Below are 19,044 nucleotides of genomic sequence, written 5' to 3' on the forward strand. Positions count from 1 at the left end.
CTGGCACTAGGGCAACACTAAGTATTACGACAACAAGGAGTCCAACGGCCAGCGGCGCGTCACAAGACGGTAATGTAACTTTTCATCTCTAATTTCCATGATGCTTGATGCAGAAGAGGAGCTAATATACTGATGGCAGTTCAAAGGAGAGATATAGGTTTGGTCCTTTGTCGGGGAGCTACACTAAAAAATTCTACCATACATGTTGTGAGACTCCTGGCACTAGGGCAACACTAAGTATTACAACAACAAGGAGTGCAACGGCCAGCGGCGCGTCTCACTTGGCATGGAGAAAAGTGGTAGTGCCATGCATGTTTCATTAGTCCCGTTTCTTTTAATTGATGGTTCTCATATGTTGAAATTTCTGTTATTTATAATTAATCCTCCTCATGTCTTGATAGCCATGTATTTGTTGATGTCTTGGGTTGAAAATTGGATTGATCGTGACTTTGTTCCAGTTTTGCTAGACTGTAGCTGGGATTTCTACTAATGTAAGATGTGAAGTGATAATGGCATTTATATTGCTGCAAATATAATATATAATTATGCTATTATGCTGTCTCTCTCCGTACGTGTTCTTTTGATGGTAGGTTATCTTTGCTGATGAGAATTTATTCCTCTTTGTAGTATATGAGAATTCATGAACAATGTCAGCTGAAAGCATGATATTTTTAGGTCATATTTTCCATGAAATTTATTGTATTTTACTACTTTCTATATGATTTAATTCATAGCAGGAGATAGTTCTTGACCACACCAACAACATACAAATGAAAACAATTAAGAAAAGAGGGAGTAGTTCCCTTGCCATTCTTGCCTCCACCGACCCCAAAATGCCTGCATCATAGTTCAGGACAAAATGTTGAGAGTGCCACACAGAAGGAAAATAAATGCTTAGTTCAAGAGAAAAGGAACATACCTCTTGATGCTGCGCTGGGAGCAGTGCTTGCAGCTCTGGCACTACAACTTCAACACAATCTTCCTGAATAAAATTAAAAGAAGGAATATTTTCTTGCATTTGTGAACAAAATTTCAAAATCATGTGATGAGATATGAACATAATGTGGTCATCGCCATTGAAGATGGTGATTTGTTTTTCTCCCGTTGCAACCGGGCCCTTTTCCTAGTGTTACAAAATTGTTGTACCGACACTTTTGTTTTTTAATGTTTGGATTTTATCATCTAGTCGCAGGAAACACGGGTTAAAATAAATGGTGGTTTGGAGGATTAACTTGAATGCTACAAACTTCTTAAATATCCCATCCTTTATTTTTGTTGGTTTGAGAAATATCCTTTTCTTGTTCTGAGGGAAAGCGCTCCTGCAGTTTGAACACGGGCTACAGAAAGCATCCTTGTTGGGCCGTTATGGCCAGCCCACCTCCACGGCGCGACCCCAAAGCCTGCAGCGGGGGCAATGTATCCGAGCGCCGTAACCTAAACCCTGACCCCTCCCTCTCATAGCGCCTCCTCCCCGACCCCGACGCCCCCCTTCTCGCTCCCGCGTCTCTCCGGCGGCCACCGACCCTCTCCGGCGATGTCGGTTCCCCGTAAGCAAGGTGAGTTCCTGCCCCTCTCCGCTCTCCACACCCTCTCCTTTCTTGGACCGTTCCGCCGCCGATTCTGTGCAGCCGCCGGCCAAAACTGAAACAAAAGTCCCCTCCTTTCGAACCCTGGGCTGCGCCGTCGCATCCTTCGGAATCGCGTTATATTTGGTTCTGTAGATTAACGATGTGCTTTCTTTCGTGCAGCGAAAATGGTGGCGCTCGAAAAAGAAGAGGATCCCTTGGTCCACGACGAAGCCATGATGGATGACGACGATACTGACGACGACTATGTGGAGTCGGAGGACGACGATTCAGAGGAGGAGTTGCAGGCCGAACCTTCGAAGAAGGCCGTGTACAACAAGGAGGGGCTCCTCGAGAAGCTCGAGGACATCGCCTGGCCGGAGGATGTGGACTGGATGCACAAGCTCACCGTCGACCATGACCAGGGGGAGAAGGTCGATGTGAACGACGATCTGACCCGCGAGCTCGCCTTCTACACCCAGGCCTTGGACGGCACGAGGCAGGCCTTTGAGAAGCTGCAGTCCAGGAAGGTCCGGTTCCTCAGGCCCGCGGATTACTACGCGGAGATGGTCAAGACCGACTCTCACATGCACAAGATCAAAGGGAAGCTCCTGTTCGAGAAGAAGAAGATTGAGGAGGCCGAGGAGAGGAAGAAGGCGCGCGAGTCGAAGAAGCGATCGAAGGAGGTGCAGGCAGAGAAGCTCAAGGAGAGGGCCAAGGAGAAGAAGGAGAGCATCGAGTCGGTCAAGAAGTGGAGGAAGCAGAGGCAGCAGGGGGGATTTTCCAAGGGGAATGAAGACGGCCCAAACCTCAACTTTGAAGTTGAAGAGGGACTCAAGCAACACAAGAAGCAGAGGCCTGGCGTCTCTCCCGGTGATAGGTCTGGTGGTCGTGCTAAGCGAGGTAAGCAAGGAAAGAACCATAGGTCAAAGGATTCCAAGTTTGGGCATGGCGGTCGCAAAGGGATGAAGAAGCAAAACACTGCTGAGACGACGAATGACTTCAGAGGGTTTAACAACCAGAAGGGCGAGTCAGGAAACAAGAAGAGGAAGATGTTTTGATACGGTGTTGTAAGAGTCTGTGCCTGCTTCCTTGTGACACTATTATATTCTTGTCTTTATGTTATTTTGCTGCAGTACTCTATCACTAGATGCAAAAGTTAGCTTGAGGTATGGAATTTGGGGAGGCAGCTCAAACACAAGACTATTATCTTTAGCTGTGCTATTCTCCATAAGATGGGTGCTGTTTGCATTTAACCTGTGATTGCACTTTTGGTCGTGGAATGGAGCTGAACTTACTATCTTTGCAATTGTGTTACACAGTTTATTGCAGTTTGCAGCTGCTGTGCGTGTCTTCCTGTTGTTTACTTTGTTCTGCAGGGTTTTATTGTATTCGTGTGGAAGCTATAGTGAAAGGAGCAATACTTGGTAATTGTGACTGCTAGTACAGTCAAGTCTTGGTTTCTTAAATTATGCCCCCCTATACATCTTGCATCAGCTACAGACCTCAGTGTATCACAATGAGCATCAAATTCATCCTCTTTTTCTGCTGTTTTGACTTTTGATAGTGAATGGTTTGGTTTTTCATGCTCCAATGGGACTAAACAGATTTGGTTGTGATACATTGTTTTTTCTTATTGCTATGGACGGCCAGATGCAGTTGGGATCATTTTTTTTTCTTGCTGATTTTGATTGTTGGGACGACTATTGCATTACCGACAGAACCAATATGAGCTGCACTGCTTGCGATGAATGCATATGCCTAAATTCTCCAAGTTGCAGCTTGGCTAGTTATGTCTGTCAATGTTTTGTTTTTCTTATGTCATTGCCTGTTGCGATGCTACACTCTTGTCTGGAAAATATCGGCCCTATAAATTACAATGCTAGTCTTTTCCTTCTTCTTTTTCTCTATATTGTGGCAATTATCGTCTTGGTTGCTGGTACTTCTCCACTGAGGGGATCTGATCAATAGGCCTGATAAAGCCTAACAACCGCTACTGTTTTGTGCTGAAAATACTTCCAAATGTTCGTAAAATAGCAAAAAGAATGTAGAAGATGGATGTGGTGGTTACTTGGTATCAGATTCTAAAGATAACCCTGTTCAGATTATTTGGGTTCGTGCCATCCTCTGCAAGGAACCAATTTCCATGAGGTACTGCTGGAAGAGGGTGGTGTAGGATCTCTTCTGTCTGACCATGTTGTAATATGAGAAGCCTTCTCATTGTGTCAGGATCTATCTCAGGCTCAGCAACTTTGCCTTCTTCTCTAGTTGGAGGAGCTTGTGGTAGATCTTAAGGGGCATGGTTGAACGACTGGTTGGCTGAAAGGAGGTGGTAGAACCTGATTGTTTTACTCGAAGGCGGCTGAAGATGGAACACATTTTGACTGGGGGCTACAGGCGTCACAGGGTTGGCTATTGTTGGATTGAGAGCATTGCCAGTGCCAGATGCTTTCTGGAAATAGGAGAGACGAATACATAAGGAAAAAATGAACTGAAGATGAACTGCAGAGGTCCTTATGTTATGTGGTGCTACAATATACTCCCTCCGGTCCTTTTTAGTCTGCATATTAGCTTTGTCCGAAGTCAAAGTATCTCTACTTTGACCAAATTTATAGAAACATGTATCAACATTCACAATGTCAAATTAATATTGTTAGATTCATTACGAAAGGTGGTTTCATGATATGTATATTTGGTATTGTAGATGTTGATTATTTTTAATATATATTTGATCAAACTTTGCAAAGTTTGACTTGACCCACATCTAATATGCGAAGTAAAAAGGACCGGAGGGAGTATGAAGATGCTAGGGAAGCTAAAATTTTGGATTGCATCTGCTAAGGCCGCGCTTGTACTCATTGTAATCAAATACGGATGCGTTTAGCTTACATGTGTATCTTACTGTCCGCTCAACAATTCTTGGTCGGAAACAAAATGATGAGCCCAGGTTTGTATTCGTGTGTTTGAAAAGAACACTACAATCCAAACAGGTTTTTAATCACAAATGTTCACCTGCTCCTATTTTTCTCCTTTTAATTAATAGACGAGGCAAATCTTTTGCCTCTGTTAAAAAAAAAACACAATCCAAACAGGGCCTAATGGGTATGTCCAATCCAACTGACACTCATGAAAGCATTTCTTATGTTATGGAGTAGATGAGAAAACTTGTTAGAAACATCATCACAGTTCAGTTTTTTTGCTGATAAACACTGATTCCGCTATAGCAGGTATCCTTAAAACCACATCTATAAAATTTCGACACATTTAGTTTGCTGAGTGATCTCGTGTCGGAAACATCATCGTGCACAGTAGCACAACCACTCTTGAGGCGTTATCAAAAGGCAGTGAATCTCTATTCGCATTCACCTATGCAGCCGGACGATTCACTTTGCTATGTCAGTCGCTAGTGCAAGGACAAATCTAAATCATTCAGTAGCCATCAGCTACAATATTCTTGTTCCCGCGGTGCATGTATTTAACTGTTGTCGCTTTGGTGAACTGTTTGATTCCAGTTTGAGCTTGTGCACTTGCGTGCATATGGTTTCTGGGGGAAATATCTTGCCTGTAGTGGTAACTTGGAAGAACTTTGTGGCCGGAGGACAACAGCCGGTCCAGATCAACAGCGGCGTCCAGCTGCCCGGACAGACACACCCACGAAATGCAGAACCAGCCGTGTTGCTTCCTCACCTGGGCTTCATGCTACCTTGCCAAACAGACTTGATCACTTGCAGCATCCATGTGGTCCATTGCAACCAAGTTGGGAAAATTGGCCATGGCACAAAACATGTGGTTGCACATATCTCACGATTTTCGGGAGCTTAGCAAGTCGGAACAAGCTCCCAAATCAGAATACATGCAGCATGACAAAGGAAGCAAGGCCGCGTAAATTTTGTTCGCGTATTAGCAAACAGCGGCTACAAACAGGAAAGATATTGCAAGCTTCGGCGGCAACATTTTACTAAGCCAGAGGGCTTCAAGATACAAGCATCTCTTCACATGATATGATGATAAGATCCTCTTAAGAAACATTATTCCGGATCGATTCAGGCTTGTGCCACAACGGAAAACAACGTCAAGAAGGCGGCAAGCTTCGGCGGCTGTAGTACCCACCCGCAAAACTCGTCACGGCTTCTTTATTGCTAAACACCGACTCCACAAAAAGCATCTAAGGTTGAACAGCCTTGCCATTCGAATTATTCTAATTTACCGAATCTTCTATATAGCACGGAGCAGGAGGTGTGGCGATGAAAGGAAAAAACTGTGTTGCTGATCACGAGATGCGCGGGAAGGCATCAGCTTGTTTTGGCGAGGCTTTCGTAGAAGAGTATGTAGCCGTTGTCGGTGTTACCACTGAACTCCTGTGCCGAGCCGAAGAATGTCTGTACCATGGACTCATCGGTCATCTCAACAGTCTCGTCGTCGAAGAACAACCAGTGGTTGTGGCTCTTGACCACGCTGATGTAGTGGCCGTGATTTGGCCCACTTCCAACGTGGACTAGCACGGCGAAGAGGGAATATTCCAAGTCTGAATTGTCGACCGTGTTCATGAGTTTAAGCTCCAGCGGGAAAACAACTCGGTATGTCAGCTTTTTGTAGCGGCCGAGCTGCTCGATGTACTTGAAGCGCTTGAGATGGATTACCAGGATGTTTGGCTGTTTCTTTATCTTCATTCTTTTCTGTGCTTCTTGTAAACTGAAATTAATAACAACTTCAATCAAGATCCAAGATAAATAGAGGCAATGCAACAATTACGATCAAATTATGATCGGCAAAACGAAAATGAATACCTGTGACATGGACATTTTTTGCAAAATAACTGAACTTGGAAGTTTGATATGCTACTCTACTGAATCATGATGTGGACCACTGAGTGTAGCCATGTTACAGAATGTCAACCAGGAGGAAATGGAGATACCAGATATCACATGAGGAAACAACATGCAATAAAAAAATGGAATAACATACCTGCAGCATTTGTCACAGAAGAACTTATCCTCAGCGTTCAAAGTTTCTGTTGAGCTGAAGTTTTTAAGACAGCTGGTGATTGAACTATTCTGTTCTATATCCAGGCTCAAGTCAAGAAATGTTTCATCTCTATCAGTGACGGTTTCACATCTCAAACATTTTGTTTGATTAGTCAATATTCCCTAAAGAAATAAAATACTATGAGGCACACATCTCCCAGACTGCAATAAGAGCAGGAGGCATACACAAAAAGGATATAGGCAGAAGTGGATGGAAACCCACCTGGAAGCATTTGTGGACCCATGTAGTATCCGGTTCTTTATGACTACCATTGGGCTGACCATTAACAGGGCCATTAGAATTCTTATTCGAAGATGAATTTTGAGAAGGTTCTTTATTGGCTTTACATTCTTTCTCGAGAATGTCAACTAGCTCATTCAACAAAAAATTCAGAAATTCATGAGCATCCTGCAAAACAGGACAGTATAGCAGTCATGGTCAATTAGGATGATTCAGACGACATAGCACACTAGTAAATGTGTCATCATCACGTAATGCATTACCTGATGCATATAGCTGCGGAAAAGCTCATTCTGTTTCTTTAGTCGTTGTATAAAACGCTTCGGAGCAATAACGCCAGTTTTCTTCTTCTGATTGCTGATCTGTGTGCACAGAGGAACAGGACAATTATACTTTGCAATGTGCCATTCATTCCTGCTTCAGTGTAATCCAGCATAGCCACTTTTTATCAAATCATACAACTGAAACTAGCAAAAGGCCTCCAGATAAAAGGCACTACCGAAATGAACATTGATGTTCATACTAAAGGATAAACGAGGAAAGGAATTGACTAGAACCTATGTATCATCTCACTACAGAGTTAAACACAAACAAACTCTGAAACCATAAACATCAACCAAGACAATAACAAGTGCTTGCTCTACAGTCCAAATTCTTGAATTTGACACTAGGACCACTCCAGGGGGTTAGTAGATACTGCCAACTGCCGGCTTTTTTCAGGAAACATACGCATTACAATATAGGCCTCTGATGAGGAACCCCTCAATAAACCAGAGGAAATCCCATGTTATTCAGGGGACATGTGATAAAGTGCGAGCTCAGATATAATATGTTTTACATGTGATTTGTATATGAGGCAGCAAATGGGAATGAAGGAAACTGAGGCAGAATAGACAAACAATTTTCATCAACAGATAGCTGCAATGGTACCTACCTGAGAGAAGAGGTCAGCTAAGCAGGTTAACATGTTCTCCTCGCCATCACTGGCGCTTTTATTGTTTGCATAGTACTCCAGCAATTGCTCGCGGAAAGGAACACAGAAGTAAAGTGCCTGCGATATAATCACAAAACAATTCAGCCAATCCCATGAGGAATACGGATATAAATCGAGAAAACATACTATCCTCTCCCTTCTCGTGATGTTTCTGACGAGAACATCAGTCGATCATGCAGGGCAAAACTCACAAATCGGTCTATGGGGAATCCAGGAACGCCCCCCAATCATACAGGCCATTGTCAGAATTGAACATTAGAAATGCAACCTCTCTGTTCAGAGTTGGAACACACATCGAAAGCGCGACGCCGTAACCGAAGCGGGGACAGCATCTCATCATCCATCGATCAGGGCAGGCCAGGCCCAAGAGCGAGTTTCTCTGTGCAAATACAAAGGGGCTGACTGGACTCTTGAAGTCCGAACCTCACTCGCTCCCCTCACTCCACCCCACCCCCGGCACGCACGAATCTAGCGCGGCATCGCGAGATCGCACCCAACGCCCCGCGATCTCCGGACCACCCCGACGCGGGGGTGGGGACGCAATGAACAGGACGAATCGACCCCCGCGCGCGCGCACAGGGCGAAGGAAACGAGGCGCGCGCGCGCTGGGGACGATCTGGGGTTTGGGACGGGCGTATACCTGCAGGACGCTGTTGCAGTAGCAGGTGTTGCCGAAGTTCTCGAGGCCGAAGTACCGCTCGCCCTCGGGGAACTGCTCGCCCAGCGCCTTCTCCAGCCTCGAGCTCGCCGCGCCCATCACCGCCCAACTCCCATTTGCCCGCCGGCGCTGCGCCGCGACGGATCGGCCTCACCGCCGGCTCGGCTCGTCCCGTCGGGGTGGGGGCGGGCAGTCCGTACCGGGTTGGGGATCGGTGGGCGGGCGGGCGGGCGGGGGTTGGAGCAGGAGGACGGATGGTTTGGAGGAAACGGGCGGAATAAAAAGGAGCGTCCGTGTGTCTGTGCGTGCGTGTGTACCGCTGCGGTGGTGGTAGAGTGTAGAGGAGAGTAGAGGGAGGGAGGAAGGAGTCGTGAAATCGGTGGTGGAGTGGATGGGGGAATGGAGGTGGACGTTGCCGGCCGGTCCGGTGCGACCGACCGACCTGTGCCGTCATGGGAGGGAGGGAGGGGGCTCGTGTCTATCTCGATTCGACGGCCTGGATCGGCCGCTGTTGCTGTTGGTGAAGAATGCGACAGGCTCTCCCCCCTTGCGCTCCGCAACGGACCCACCGCCACGCCGTTAAACATGTCTTAAGTGACGTTTCAAAAAAATACTCCCTCCGTTCCTAAATGTAAGTCTTTTAAAATATTTCACTAAGGGTCTGTATACGAACCAAAATGAATGAATTTACACTCTAAAATATGTCTATATACATCCGTATGTAGTTCATTAGTAAAACCTCTAGAAAGACTTATATTTAGGAATGAAGGGAGTAGAAAGTATGTGTATTTACTGATGTTTTTTTTTAAGTCATAATTTTTGAACCGAGCATTAGAACGACGATCCGTTTTCGCGGTTGTGTTTCTCGCGACGAGCTCTTTAAAACTAGATCTCATATGAATAGTTTCGACAAACTTTTTTGGGGGCAACTTTAGTGTTATAGGAAAGCAACTTATTTTTTGGCTTATTTGGACTATCTATTTGATTGTTTTTTTTAAATGAGAAAATCACACAAAACATAAGACGCATATAGTGCTACGTGCAAGTCACTAAGTTGCTTCAAGTTGGTTTGAGTTGCTGCTAATTTCCCTTACCCCATTGTGAAGTTGTATACGGTTGTGGTGAAGTTGTTAACCGTCCTTGTGAAGTCGCTAAGTTCTTTTATAGTTGTAGGTAATTGCCTATTTTTGTTTTGGAGTTGTGTATCGGTTGTTGTGGAGATGACTACCGGTGTTGCGAAGTTGCCTAACATCGTCATTGTGAAATTGTCATTGGTGATGGATCATACTATTTCCAAAAGCGTAATACAATATGAGACAGCTTTACTTGTGATTTCAGGCAACTCGTATTAAATTTGAAGCAACCACTATCAAGCATGTGCAAAAGGCATGCTGCTCCATATGAGTTCCTTGCAGTAAAAAATAGGATGCATCCTCTTTGTAAAACTAAAAAAAACATGGATCGACTTTGTTTGTGATTTCAGGTAAAACATGCTAAATTTTGAAGCAATTCGTTCCATGCATTAAAAAAGGGTTGTCTGCCCTGTAAACTCCTTGCAGTAATATCAGGCAACCCTTGTGCATAAAAAGGACAACCACAAAAACAACAAGTAGAGGGCAACATATGTAAGTGGCAGAAAACATATATAGGTGCATTATATATACATGTAAGAACAAAAAATGGTCACATAATCAACGGTGTATTAGCGGTGGGTCATGCTAATTTTCCAAAAGAGTAAAACCACATGAGGCGACTTTACTTGTGATTTCAGGCAACTCCTATTAAAATTTGAAGCAACTACTATCAAGCATGTGAAAAAGGTCTGTTGCCCCATATGAGTTCCTTGCAGTAAAAAATAGGATGTGTCATTTGTGAAAAACTAAAGAAACATGCATCAATTTTGTTTTGTGATTTCAAGCAAATCATGTTAAAATTTGAAGCAGCTCGTGCCATGCATTAAATAAGGGTTTGCTGCCCCTATAAACTCCTTGCAGTAATACCTTATGCAAAAAAAAGGGCAGCCATAAAAACAGCAAGTACATGACAACCTATATAAGTGGCAGTAACACATATATAGATGCATTATATATATTGGTAAGAACAAGAAACGGTCAAATAATTAGTGGTGTATTGGTGATGGATTGTGCTATTTCCCAGAGTAAAACCACATGAGGCAACTTTACTTGTGATTTCAGGCAACTCGTATTAAAATTTGAAGCAACTACTATCAAGCATGTGAAAAAGGTTTGTTGCCCCATATGAGTTCCTTGCAGTAAAAAAATAGGATGCGTCTTTTGTGCAAAACTAAGAAAGCATGCATCAACTTTGTTTTGTGATTTCCGGCAAATCATGCTAAAATTTGAAGCAACCCGTGGCATGCATTAAATAAGGGTTTGCTGCCCTGTAAACTCCTTGCAGTAATGTAAGACAACATTTGTGCAAAAAAAGGACATCCACAAAAACAGCAAGTGGAGGACAACCTATATAAGTGGTAGTAACACATATATAGGTGCATTATATATAGTGGTAAGAACAAAAAATGGTCACATAATTAGTGGTGTATTGATGCTGGACCATGCTATTTCCAAAAGAGTAAAACCGCATGAGACGACTTTACTTGTGATTTCAGAAAACTCGTATTAAATTTTGAATCAAGTACTATGAAGCATGTGAAAAAGATCTGCTGCCCCATATGAGTTCCTTGCAGTAAAAAATAGGATGCATCCTTATGCAAAACTAAAAAAGCATGCATCAACTTTTTTTGTGATTTCCGGCAACTCAAGCTAAAATTTTAAGCAACTTGTGCCATGCATTAAATAAGGTTTTGCTATCCGTGTAAACTCCTTGCAGTAATATCAGACAACCCTTGTGCAACAAAAATGATAGCCACAAAAAGAGCAAGTGAAGGCAAACCTATATAAGTGGCAGTAACACATATATAGGTGCATTATATATACAGGTAAGAACACAATATTTCACATAATTAGTGGTGTATTGGCGGTGCATCATGCTATTTTCAAAAGAGTAAAACCACATGAGGCAAAAATATGAGTTCCTTGGAGTAAAAAATAGGATGCGTCCTGTGTGCAAAACTAAAAAACACATGCATCCACTTTGTTTGTGATTTCACGCAAATCATGCTGAAATTTGAAGCAAATCCTGTCGTGCATTAATTCTCTATATACATCACTAACCAAATACTGAGAATTTTAACATTCAGAATGATAATTTCATAGAATTTTCGTAACTTCTTGTACCACCATTGTTTGAAACTACTGCGTGTTGCTGCCACCATTTTAAGAGAAGGTTGTAAACTAAAAAATAATGTCTCTGTGAGTCTGGCTGCTCACCGCTACATCTTGTTTGAGAAAAAATTGTAAACTGAAAACTGAAGTACATGAGCTGCCTGCTCACACTCACGATGTTCACCTACATCAAGTACAAAATGCATATTCCAACTAGTACTTTTTTTAAACAAGATTGTCTAACTGGCCATAATTGATTCAAACTGAAGGTGAATTCGTGTCGCGCCTACAAATTGTATGCATGTGTTATTGAGGATGCCAACGTTTAGTTTCACCCACGATCAGCTACAGGCCGTGGAGCTTTCAGGGGTAAGTACGACAACGTCGGCTCGACATGTATATTTTTTGAACTGCTAGCAGTGGTCATCACGATACTGATGATATCTGTTGTGACAGCCCGATGCCGACGTTTCACAAGATTCCTCTTTTATTCCGTTTTCGTCGTGTGTCTATTTCTATTTGTCGCATCATCATCGCATCATGCGCATCATCAACATTGCATCAGCATCCCGTTGCCGTCAGTTTTCAAACTTGCATCCGTTGCTAGTTGTCGGTTCTCGTCGTTGTCCGTTCTGAGCCTGACCACACACGCATGCGCCCGCGACATCGTCAAAACCCTGTTTTCTAAAAGTGTGTATAAAACTTTCTCTCATTGGGTTGGAATTTGACGTGCGGTCTTATTTTAATATAGCTAGGCCGCCTGTTGAATTTCGTCGCGTCCGTCTGGTACCCGAAAGGTCGACCGTAGCGGCACCGTATTCGGTCTACCGTCGGACGTTTATCGGTGTTTTAAAAATCGCGTTGCCGCGCCACACCGTTTCCCTCTCTTCCCCGGCTAGCCTACTCTACACGGCCACTTAACCGTCCCAGCGTTCGAGATTGTCCAATTCCGACCGCGCAGTTGGATCCGGGATGAAATTCCGCTAAACCTAGCCCCCCTTTGTCTATAAATAGACCTTCCCACGCATTTTAAACAGCAAACCCTAGCCGCCTAGGGATCCGTGCCGTCGCCAGCCGCCTCCCATCTCTCTCCCGCAGCCACTTTGTTGGAATTATGCCCTAGAGGCAATAATAAATGTATAGTTATTATTATAATTCCTATATCAAGATAATAGTTTATTATCCATGCTATAATTGTATTGAATGAAGACTCATTTACATGTGTGGATACATAGACAAAACACCGTCCCTAGCATGCCTCTAGTTGGCTAGCCAGTTGATCGATGATAGTCAGTGTCTTCTGATTATGAACAAGGTGTTGTTTCTTGATAACTGGATCACGTCATTAGGAGAATCACGTGATGGACTAGACCCAAACTAATAGACGTAGCATGTTGATCGTGTCATTTTGTTGCTACTGTTTTCTGCGTGTCAAGTATTTATTCCTATGACCATGAGATCATATAACTCACTGACACCGGAGGAATGCTTTGTGTGTATCAAACGTCGCAACGTAACTGGGTGACTATAAAGATGCTCTACAGGTATCTCCGAAGGTGTTAGTTGAGTTAGTATGGATCAAGACTGGGATTTGTCACTCCGTGTGACGGAGAGGTATCTCGGGGCCCACTCGGTAATACAACATCACACACAAGCCTTGCAAGCAATGTAACTTAGTGTAAGTTGCGGGATCTTGTATTACGGAACGAGTAAAGAGACTTGCCGGTAAACGAGATTGAAATAGGTATACGGATACTGACGATCGAATCTCGGGCAAGTAACATACCGAAGGACAAAGGGAATGACATACGGGATTATACGAATCCTTGGCACTGAGGTTCAAGCGATAAGATCTTCGTAGAATATGTAGGATCCAATATGGGCATCCAGGTCCCGCTATTGGATATTGACCGAGGAGTCTCTCGGGTCATGTCTACATAGTTCTCGAACCCGCAGGGTCTGCACACTTAAGGTTCGACGTTGTTTTATGCGTATTTGAGTTATATGGTTGGTTACCGAATGTTGTTCGGAGTACCGGATGAGATCACGGACGTCACGAGGGTTTCCGGAATGGTCCGGAAACGAAGATTGATATATAGGATGACCTCATTTGATTACCGGAAGGTTTTCGGAGTTACCGGGAATGTACCGGGAATGACGAATGGGTTCCGGGAGTTCACCGGAGGGGGGCAACCCACTCCGGGGAAGCCCATAGGCATTTGGGGGGGGGGTCACACCAGCCCTTGGTGGGCTGGTGGGACAGCCCACCAATCCCCTATGCGCCAAGAGAGAAAAAAATCAAAGGAAAGAAAAAAAAGGAAGAAGTGGGAAGGGGGAAGGACTCCCTCCCACCAAACCAAGTAGGACTCAGTTTGGGGGGGGGGAGAGTCCTCCCCCCTGGCTCGGCCGACCCCTTGGGGATCCCTTGGACCCCAAGGCAAGGTCCCCCTCCCTCCTCCTATATATATGGGGCTTTTAGGGCAGATTAGAGACGACTTTCTCATGGCTGCCCGACCACATACCTCCATAGTTTTTCCTCTAGATCGTGTTTCTGCGGAGCTCGGGCGGAGCCCTGCTGAGACAAGATCATCACCAACCTCCGGAGCGCCGTCACGCTGCCGGAGAACTCTTCTACCTCTCCGTCTCTCTTGCTGGATCAAGAAGGCCGAGATCATCGTCGAGCTGTACGTGTGCTGAACGCGGAGGTGCCGTCCGTTCGGTACTAGATCGTGGGACTGATCGCGGGATTGTTCGCGGTGCGGATCGAGGGACGTGAGGACGTTCCACTACATCAACCGCGTTCTCTAACGCTTCTGCTGTACGATCTACAAGGGTACGTAGATCACTCATCCCCTCTCGTATATGGACATCACCATGATAGGTCTTCGTGCGCGTAGGAAATTTTTTGTTTCCCATGCGACGTTCCCCAACAGTGCTTCTTTAAGTAGACGTTCCCCAACAGTGGCATCATGAGCTAGGTTCATGCGTAGATGTCTTCTCGAGTAGAACACAAAAGGTTTTGTGGGCGGTGATGTGCGTTTTGCTGCCCTCCTTAGTCTTTTCTTGATTCCGCGGTATTGTTGGATTGAAGCGGCTTGGACCGACATTACTCGTACGCTTACGAGAGACTGGTTTCATCGTTACGAGTAACCCCCTTTGCTCAAAGATGACTGGCAAGTGACGGTTTCTCCAATTTTAGTTGAATCGGATTTGACCGAGGAGGTCCTTGGATGAGGTTAAATAGCAACTCATATATCTCCGTTGTGGTGTTTGCGTAAGTAAGATGCGATCCTACTAGATACCCTTGGTCACCACGTAAAACATGCAACAACAAAATTAGAGGACGTCTAACTTGTTTTTGCAGGGTATGATTGTGATGTGATATGGCCAATGATGTGATGTGATATATTGGATGTATGAGATGATCATGTTGTAATAGAAATATCGACTTGCACGTCGATGGTACGGCAACCGGCAGGAGCCATAGGGTTGTCTTTATACTAACATATTTGTGCTTGCAGATGCGTTTACTATTTTGCTAGGATGTAGCTTTAGTAGTAATAGCATAAGTAGCACGACAACCCCGATGGCAACACGTTGATGGATGATCATGGTGTGGCGCCGGTGACAAGAAGATCGTGCCGGTGCTTTGGTGATAGAGATCAAGAAGCACGTGATGATGGCCATATCATGTCACTTATGAATTGCATGTGATGTTAATCCTTTTATGCACCTTATTTTGCTTAGAACGATGGTAGCATTATGAGGTGATCTCTCACTAAAATTTCAAGACGAAATTGTGTTCTCCCCGACTGTGCACCGTTGCTACAGTTCGTCGTTTCGAGACACCACGTGATGATCGGGTGTGATAGACTCAACGTTCACATACAACGGGTGCAAAACAGTTGCGCACGCGGAACACTCGGGTTAAGCTTGACGAGCCTAGCATGTGCAGACATGGCCTCGGAACACATGAGACCGAAAGGTCGATCATGAACCATATAGTTGATATGATTAGCATAGGGATGCTTACCACTGAAACTACTCTCGACTCACGTGATGATCGGACTTGGGATAGTGTAAGTGGATCATGAACCACTCAAATGATTAGAGAGATGTACTTTTTGAGTGGGAGTTTAGCATATAATTTGATTAAGTTGAACTCTAATTATCTTGAACATAGTCTAAGTCCACTTTGAATATATTTGTGTTGTAGATCATGGCTCACGCAAGTGTCATCCTGAATTTTAATACGTTCCTAGAGAAAGCTAAGTTGAAAGATGATGGAAGCAACTTTGTAGACTGGGCTCGTAATCTTAAACTAATCTTACAAGCTGGGAAGAAGGATTATGTCCTTAATGCTGCGCTAGGAGATGAACCACCCGCTACGGCTGATCAGGATGTTAAGAACGCTTGGTTAGCGCGTAAGGAGGACTACTCAATAGTTCAATGTGCAGTCTTGTATGGCTTAGAACCGGGACTTCAACGTCGCTTTGAGCGTCATGGAGCATTTGAGATGTTCCAGGAGTTGAAGTTTATCTTTCAGAAGAACGCCCGGATCGAGAGGTATGAGACCTCCGATAAATTCTATGCTTGCAAGATGGAGGAGAACTCGTCTGTCCGTGAACATGTGCTCAAAATGTCTGGGTACTCAAACCGTCTAGCTGAACTGGGGATTGAACTCCCGCAAGAAGCTATCACTGACAGAATCCTTCAATCACTGCCGCCAAGCTATAAAGGCTTTGTGTTGAACTACAACATGCAAGGGATGAACAAGTCTCCCGGCGAGTTGTTTGCGATGCTGAAAGTCGCAGAGTCTGAACTCCGTAAAGAGCATCAAGTGTTGATGGTAAGCAAGACCACTAGTTTCAAGAGAAACGGCAAAGGCAAGAAGGGCAATTCGAAGAAGAGCGGCAAGCCTGTTGCCAATCCGCCGAAGAAACCCAAGGCTGGACCTAAGCCTGAAACAGAGTGCTTCTATTGCAAGGGTATGGGTCACTGGAAGCGCAATTGCCCCAAGTATCTGGCAGATAAGAAGGCGGGCAAAGAAAAATCAGGTATATTTGATATACATGTTATTGATGTGTACTTAACCGGCTCTCGTAGTAGTGCCTGGGTATTTGATACCGGTTCTGTTGCTCACATTTGCAACTCGAAACAGGAACTGCGGAATAGACGAAGGCTGGCGAAAGACGAAGTGACGATGCGCGTAGGAAACGGTTCCAAGGTTGATGCAATCGCCGTCGGCACAGTGTCACTTCAGCTACCATTGGGATTAGTGATGAACTTAAATCATTGTTATTTAGTGCCTGCGTTGAGCATGAACATTATATCAGGATCTTGTTTATTGCGAGACGGTTACTCTTTTAAGTCTGAGAATAATGGTTGTTCTATGTCTATGAGTAACATCTTTTATGGTCATGCACCGAATGTGAGAGGATTGTTCATATTGAATCTTGATAGCGATACGCATATACATAACATTGAGACCAAAAGAGTTAGAGTAAACAATGATAGCACCATATTTTTGTGGCACTGCCGTTTGGGTCATATTGGTGTAAAATGCATGAAGAAACTCCATGCTGATGGACTTTTGGAGTCACTTGACTTTGATTCACTTGACACGTGCGAACCATGCCTCATGGGCAAGATGACTAAGACTCCGTTCTCCGGAACAATGGAGCGTGCAAGTGACTTGTTGGAAATCATACATATCGATGTGTGTGGTCCAATGAGCGTGGAGGCACGCGGCGGATATCGTTAGTTCCTCACCTTCACTGACGATTTAAGTAGATATGGTTATGTCTACTTAATGAAGCACAAGTCTGAAACATTTGAAAAGTTCAAGCAATTTCAGAGTGAAGTAGAAAATCATCATAACAAGAAGATCAAGTTCCTACGGTCTGATCGTGGGGGTGAATATCTGAGTTTCGAGTTTGGTACTCACTTAAGACAATGTGGAATTGTTTCGCAGTTAACACCGCCTGGAACACCACAGCGTAATGGTGTGTCCGAACGTCGTAATCGTACTTTGTTAGAGATGGTGCGATCTATGATGTCTCTTACTGATTTGCCGTTATCATTTTGGGGTTATGCATTAGAAACAGCTGCATTCACTTTAAATAGGGCACCATCAAAATCCGTTGAGACGACACCATACGAACTGTGGTATGGCAAAAGACCAAAGTTGTCGTTTCTTAAAGTTTGGGGATGTGATGCTTATGTCAAAAAGCTTCAGCCTGAAAAGCTGGAACCCAAAGCGGAAAAGTGCGTCTTCATAGGTTACCCAAAGGAGACAGTTGGGTACACCTTCTATCTCAAATCCGAGGGCAAAGTGTTTGTTGCTAAAAACGGAACTTTTCTCGAGAAGGAGTTTCTCTCGAGAGAATTGAGTGGGAGGAAGATAGAACTTGATGAGGTTGTCGAACCTCTCATCCCTCTGGATGGTGGCGCAGGGCAAGGGGAAACCTCTGTCGTTGCAACACCGGTTGAGGAGGAAGTTAATGATGATGATCATGAAACTCCAGTTCAAGTTTCTGTTGAACCACGCAGGTCGACGAGATCACGCGCTGCTCCAGAGTGGTACGGTAATCCCGTTTTGACAATCATGTTGTTAGACAACAATGAACCTGCGAATTATGAAGAAGCAATGGTGGGCCCAGATTCCAACAAATGGCTAGAAGCCATGAAATCCGAGATAGGATCCATGTATGAGAACAAAGTGTGGACTTTGGAGATACTACCTGAAGGCCGCAAGGCTATTCAGAACAAATGGATCTTTAAGAAGAAGACGGACGCTGACGGTAATGTGACCGTTTATAAAGCTCGACTTGTGGCAAAGGGTTTTTCACAAGTTCCAGGAGTTGACTACGATGAGACCTTCTCACCCGTAGCGATGCTTAAGTCCGTCAGAATCATGTTAGCAATAGCTGCATTTTTCAATTATGAAATCTGGCAGATGGATGTCAAAACGGCGTTCCTTAACGGTTTCCTTAAGGAAGAGTTGTATATGATGCAACCCGAAGGTTTTGTCGATCCCAAAAATGCTGACAAGGTGTGCAAGCTCCAGCGATCCATTTATGGACTGGTGCAAGCATCTCGGAGTTGGAACAAGCGCTTTGATGAGGTGATCAAAGCATTTGGGTTTATACAAGTGGTTGGAGAATCTTGTATTTACAAGAAAGTGAGTGGGAGCTCTGTGGCGTTTCTAATATTATATGTGGATGACATATTACTGATTGGAAACAACGTAGAGCTTTTGGAGAGCGTAAAAGGTTACTTGAATAAAAGTTTCTCTATGAAGGACCTAGGAGAAGC

At 44.3% G+C, this 19,044-nt stretch overlaps 2 protein-coding genes across 2 annotated transcripts; one reads left to right on the top strand and one right to left on the bottom strand.

Moving 5' to 3' along the window:
- Window positions 1-1,427: 1,427 nt before the first annotated feature.
- Window positions 1,428-2,867, top strand: LOC123449673 (probable rRNA-processing protein EBP2 homolog). The gene is made up of 2 exons (XM_045126963.1): window positions 1,428-1,556; window positions 1,749-2,867. The coding sequence occupies exons 1-2, from the start codon at window positions 1,535-1,537 to the stop codon at window positions 2,624-2,626; spliced, it is 900 nt and encodes a 299-aa protein (XP_044982898.1). The 5' UTR covers window positions 1,428-1,534; the 3' UTR covers window positions 2,627-2,867.
- Window positions 2,868-5,495: 2,628 nt separating this feature from the next.
- Window positions 5,496-8,855, bottom strand: LOC123449674 (ubiquitin carboxyl-terminal hydrolase 3-like). Its single transcript, XM_045126964.1, has 6 exons — window positions 8,465-8,855; window positions 7,765-7,881; window positions 7,094-7,192; window positions 6,813-6,998; window positions 6,531-6,712; window positions 5,496-6,257 (listed from the first exon to the last, which is right to left on the bottom strand). The coding sequence occupies exons 1-6, from the start codon at window positions 8,579-8,581 to the stop codon at window positions 5,858-5,860; spliced, it is 1,101 nt and encodes a 366-aa protein (XP_044982899.1). The 5' UTR covers window positions 8,582-8,855; the 3' UTR covers window positions 5,496-5,857.
- Between the last annotated feature and the right edge of the window lie 10,189 nt (window positions 8,856-19,044).

Source organism: Hordeum vulgare, chromosome 4H (assembly GCF_904849725.1).
Source record: "Hordeum vulgare subsp. vulgare chromosome 4H, MorexV3_pseudomolecules_assembly, whole genome shotgun sequence".
In the NCBI taxonomy this organism is placed as follows: Eukaryota; Viridiplantae; Streptophyta; class Magnoliopsida; order Poales; family Poaceae; genus Hordeum; species Hordeum vulgare.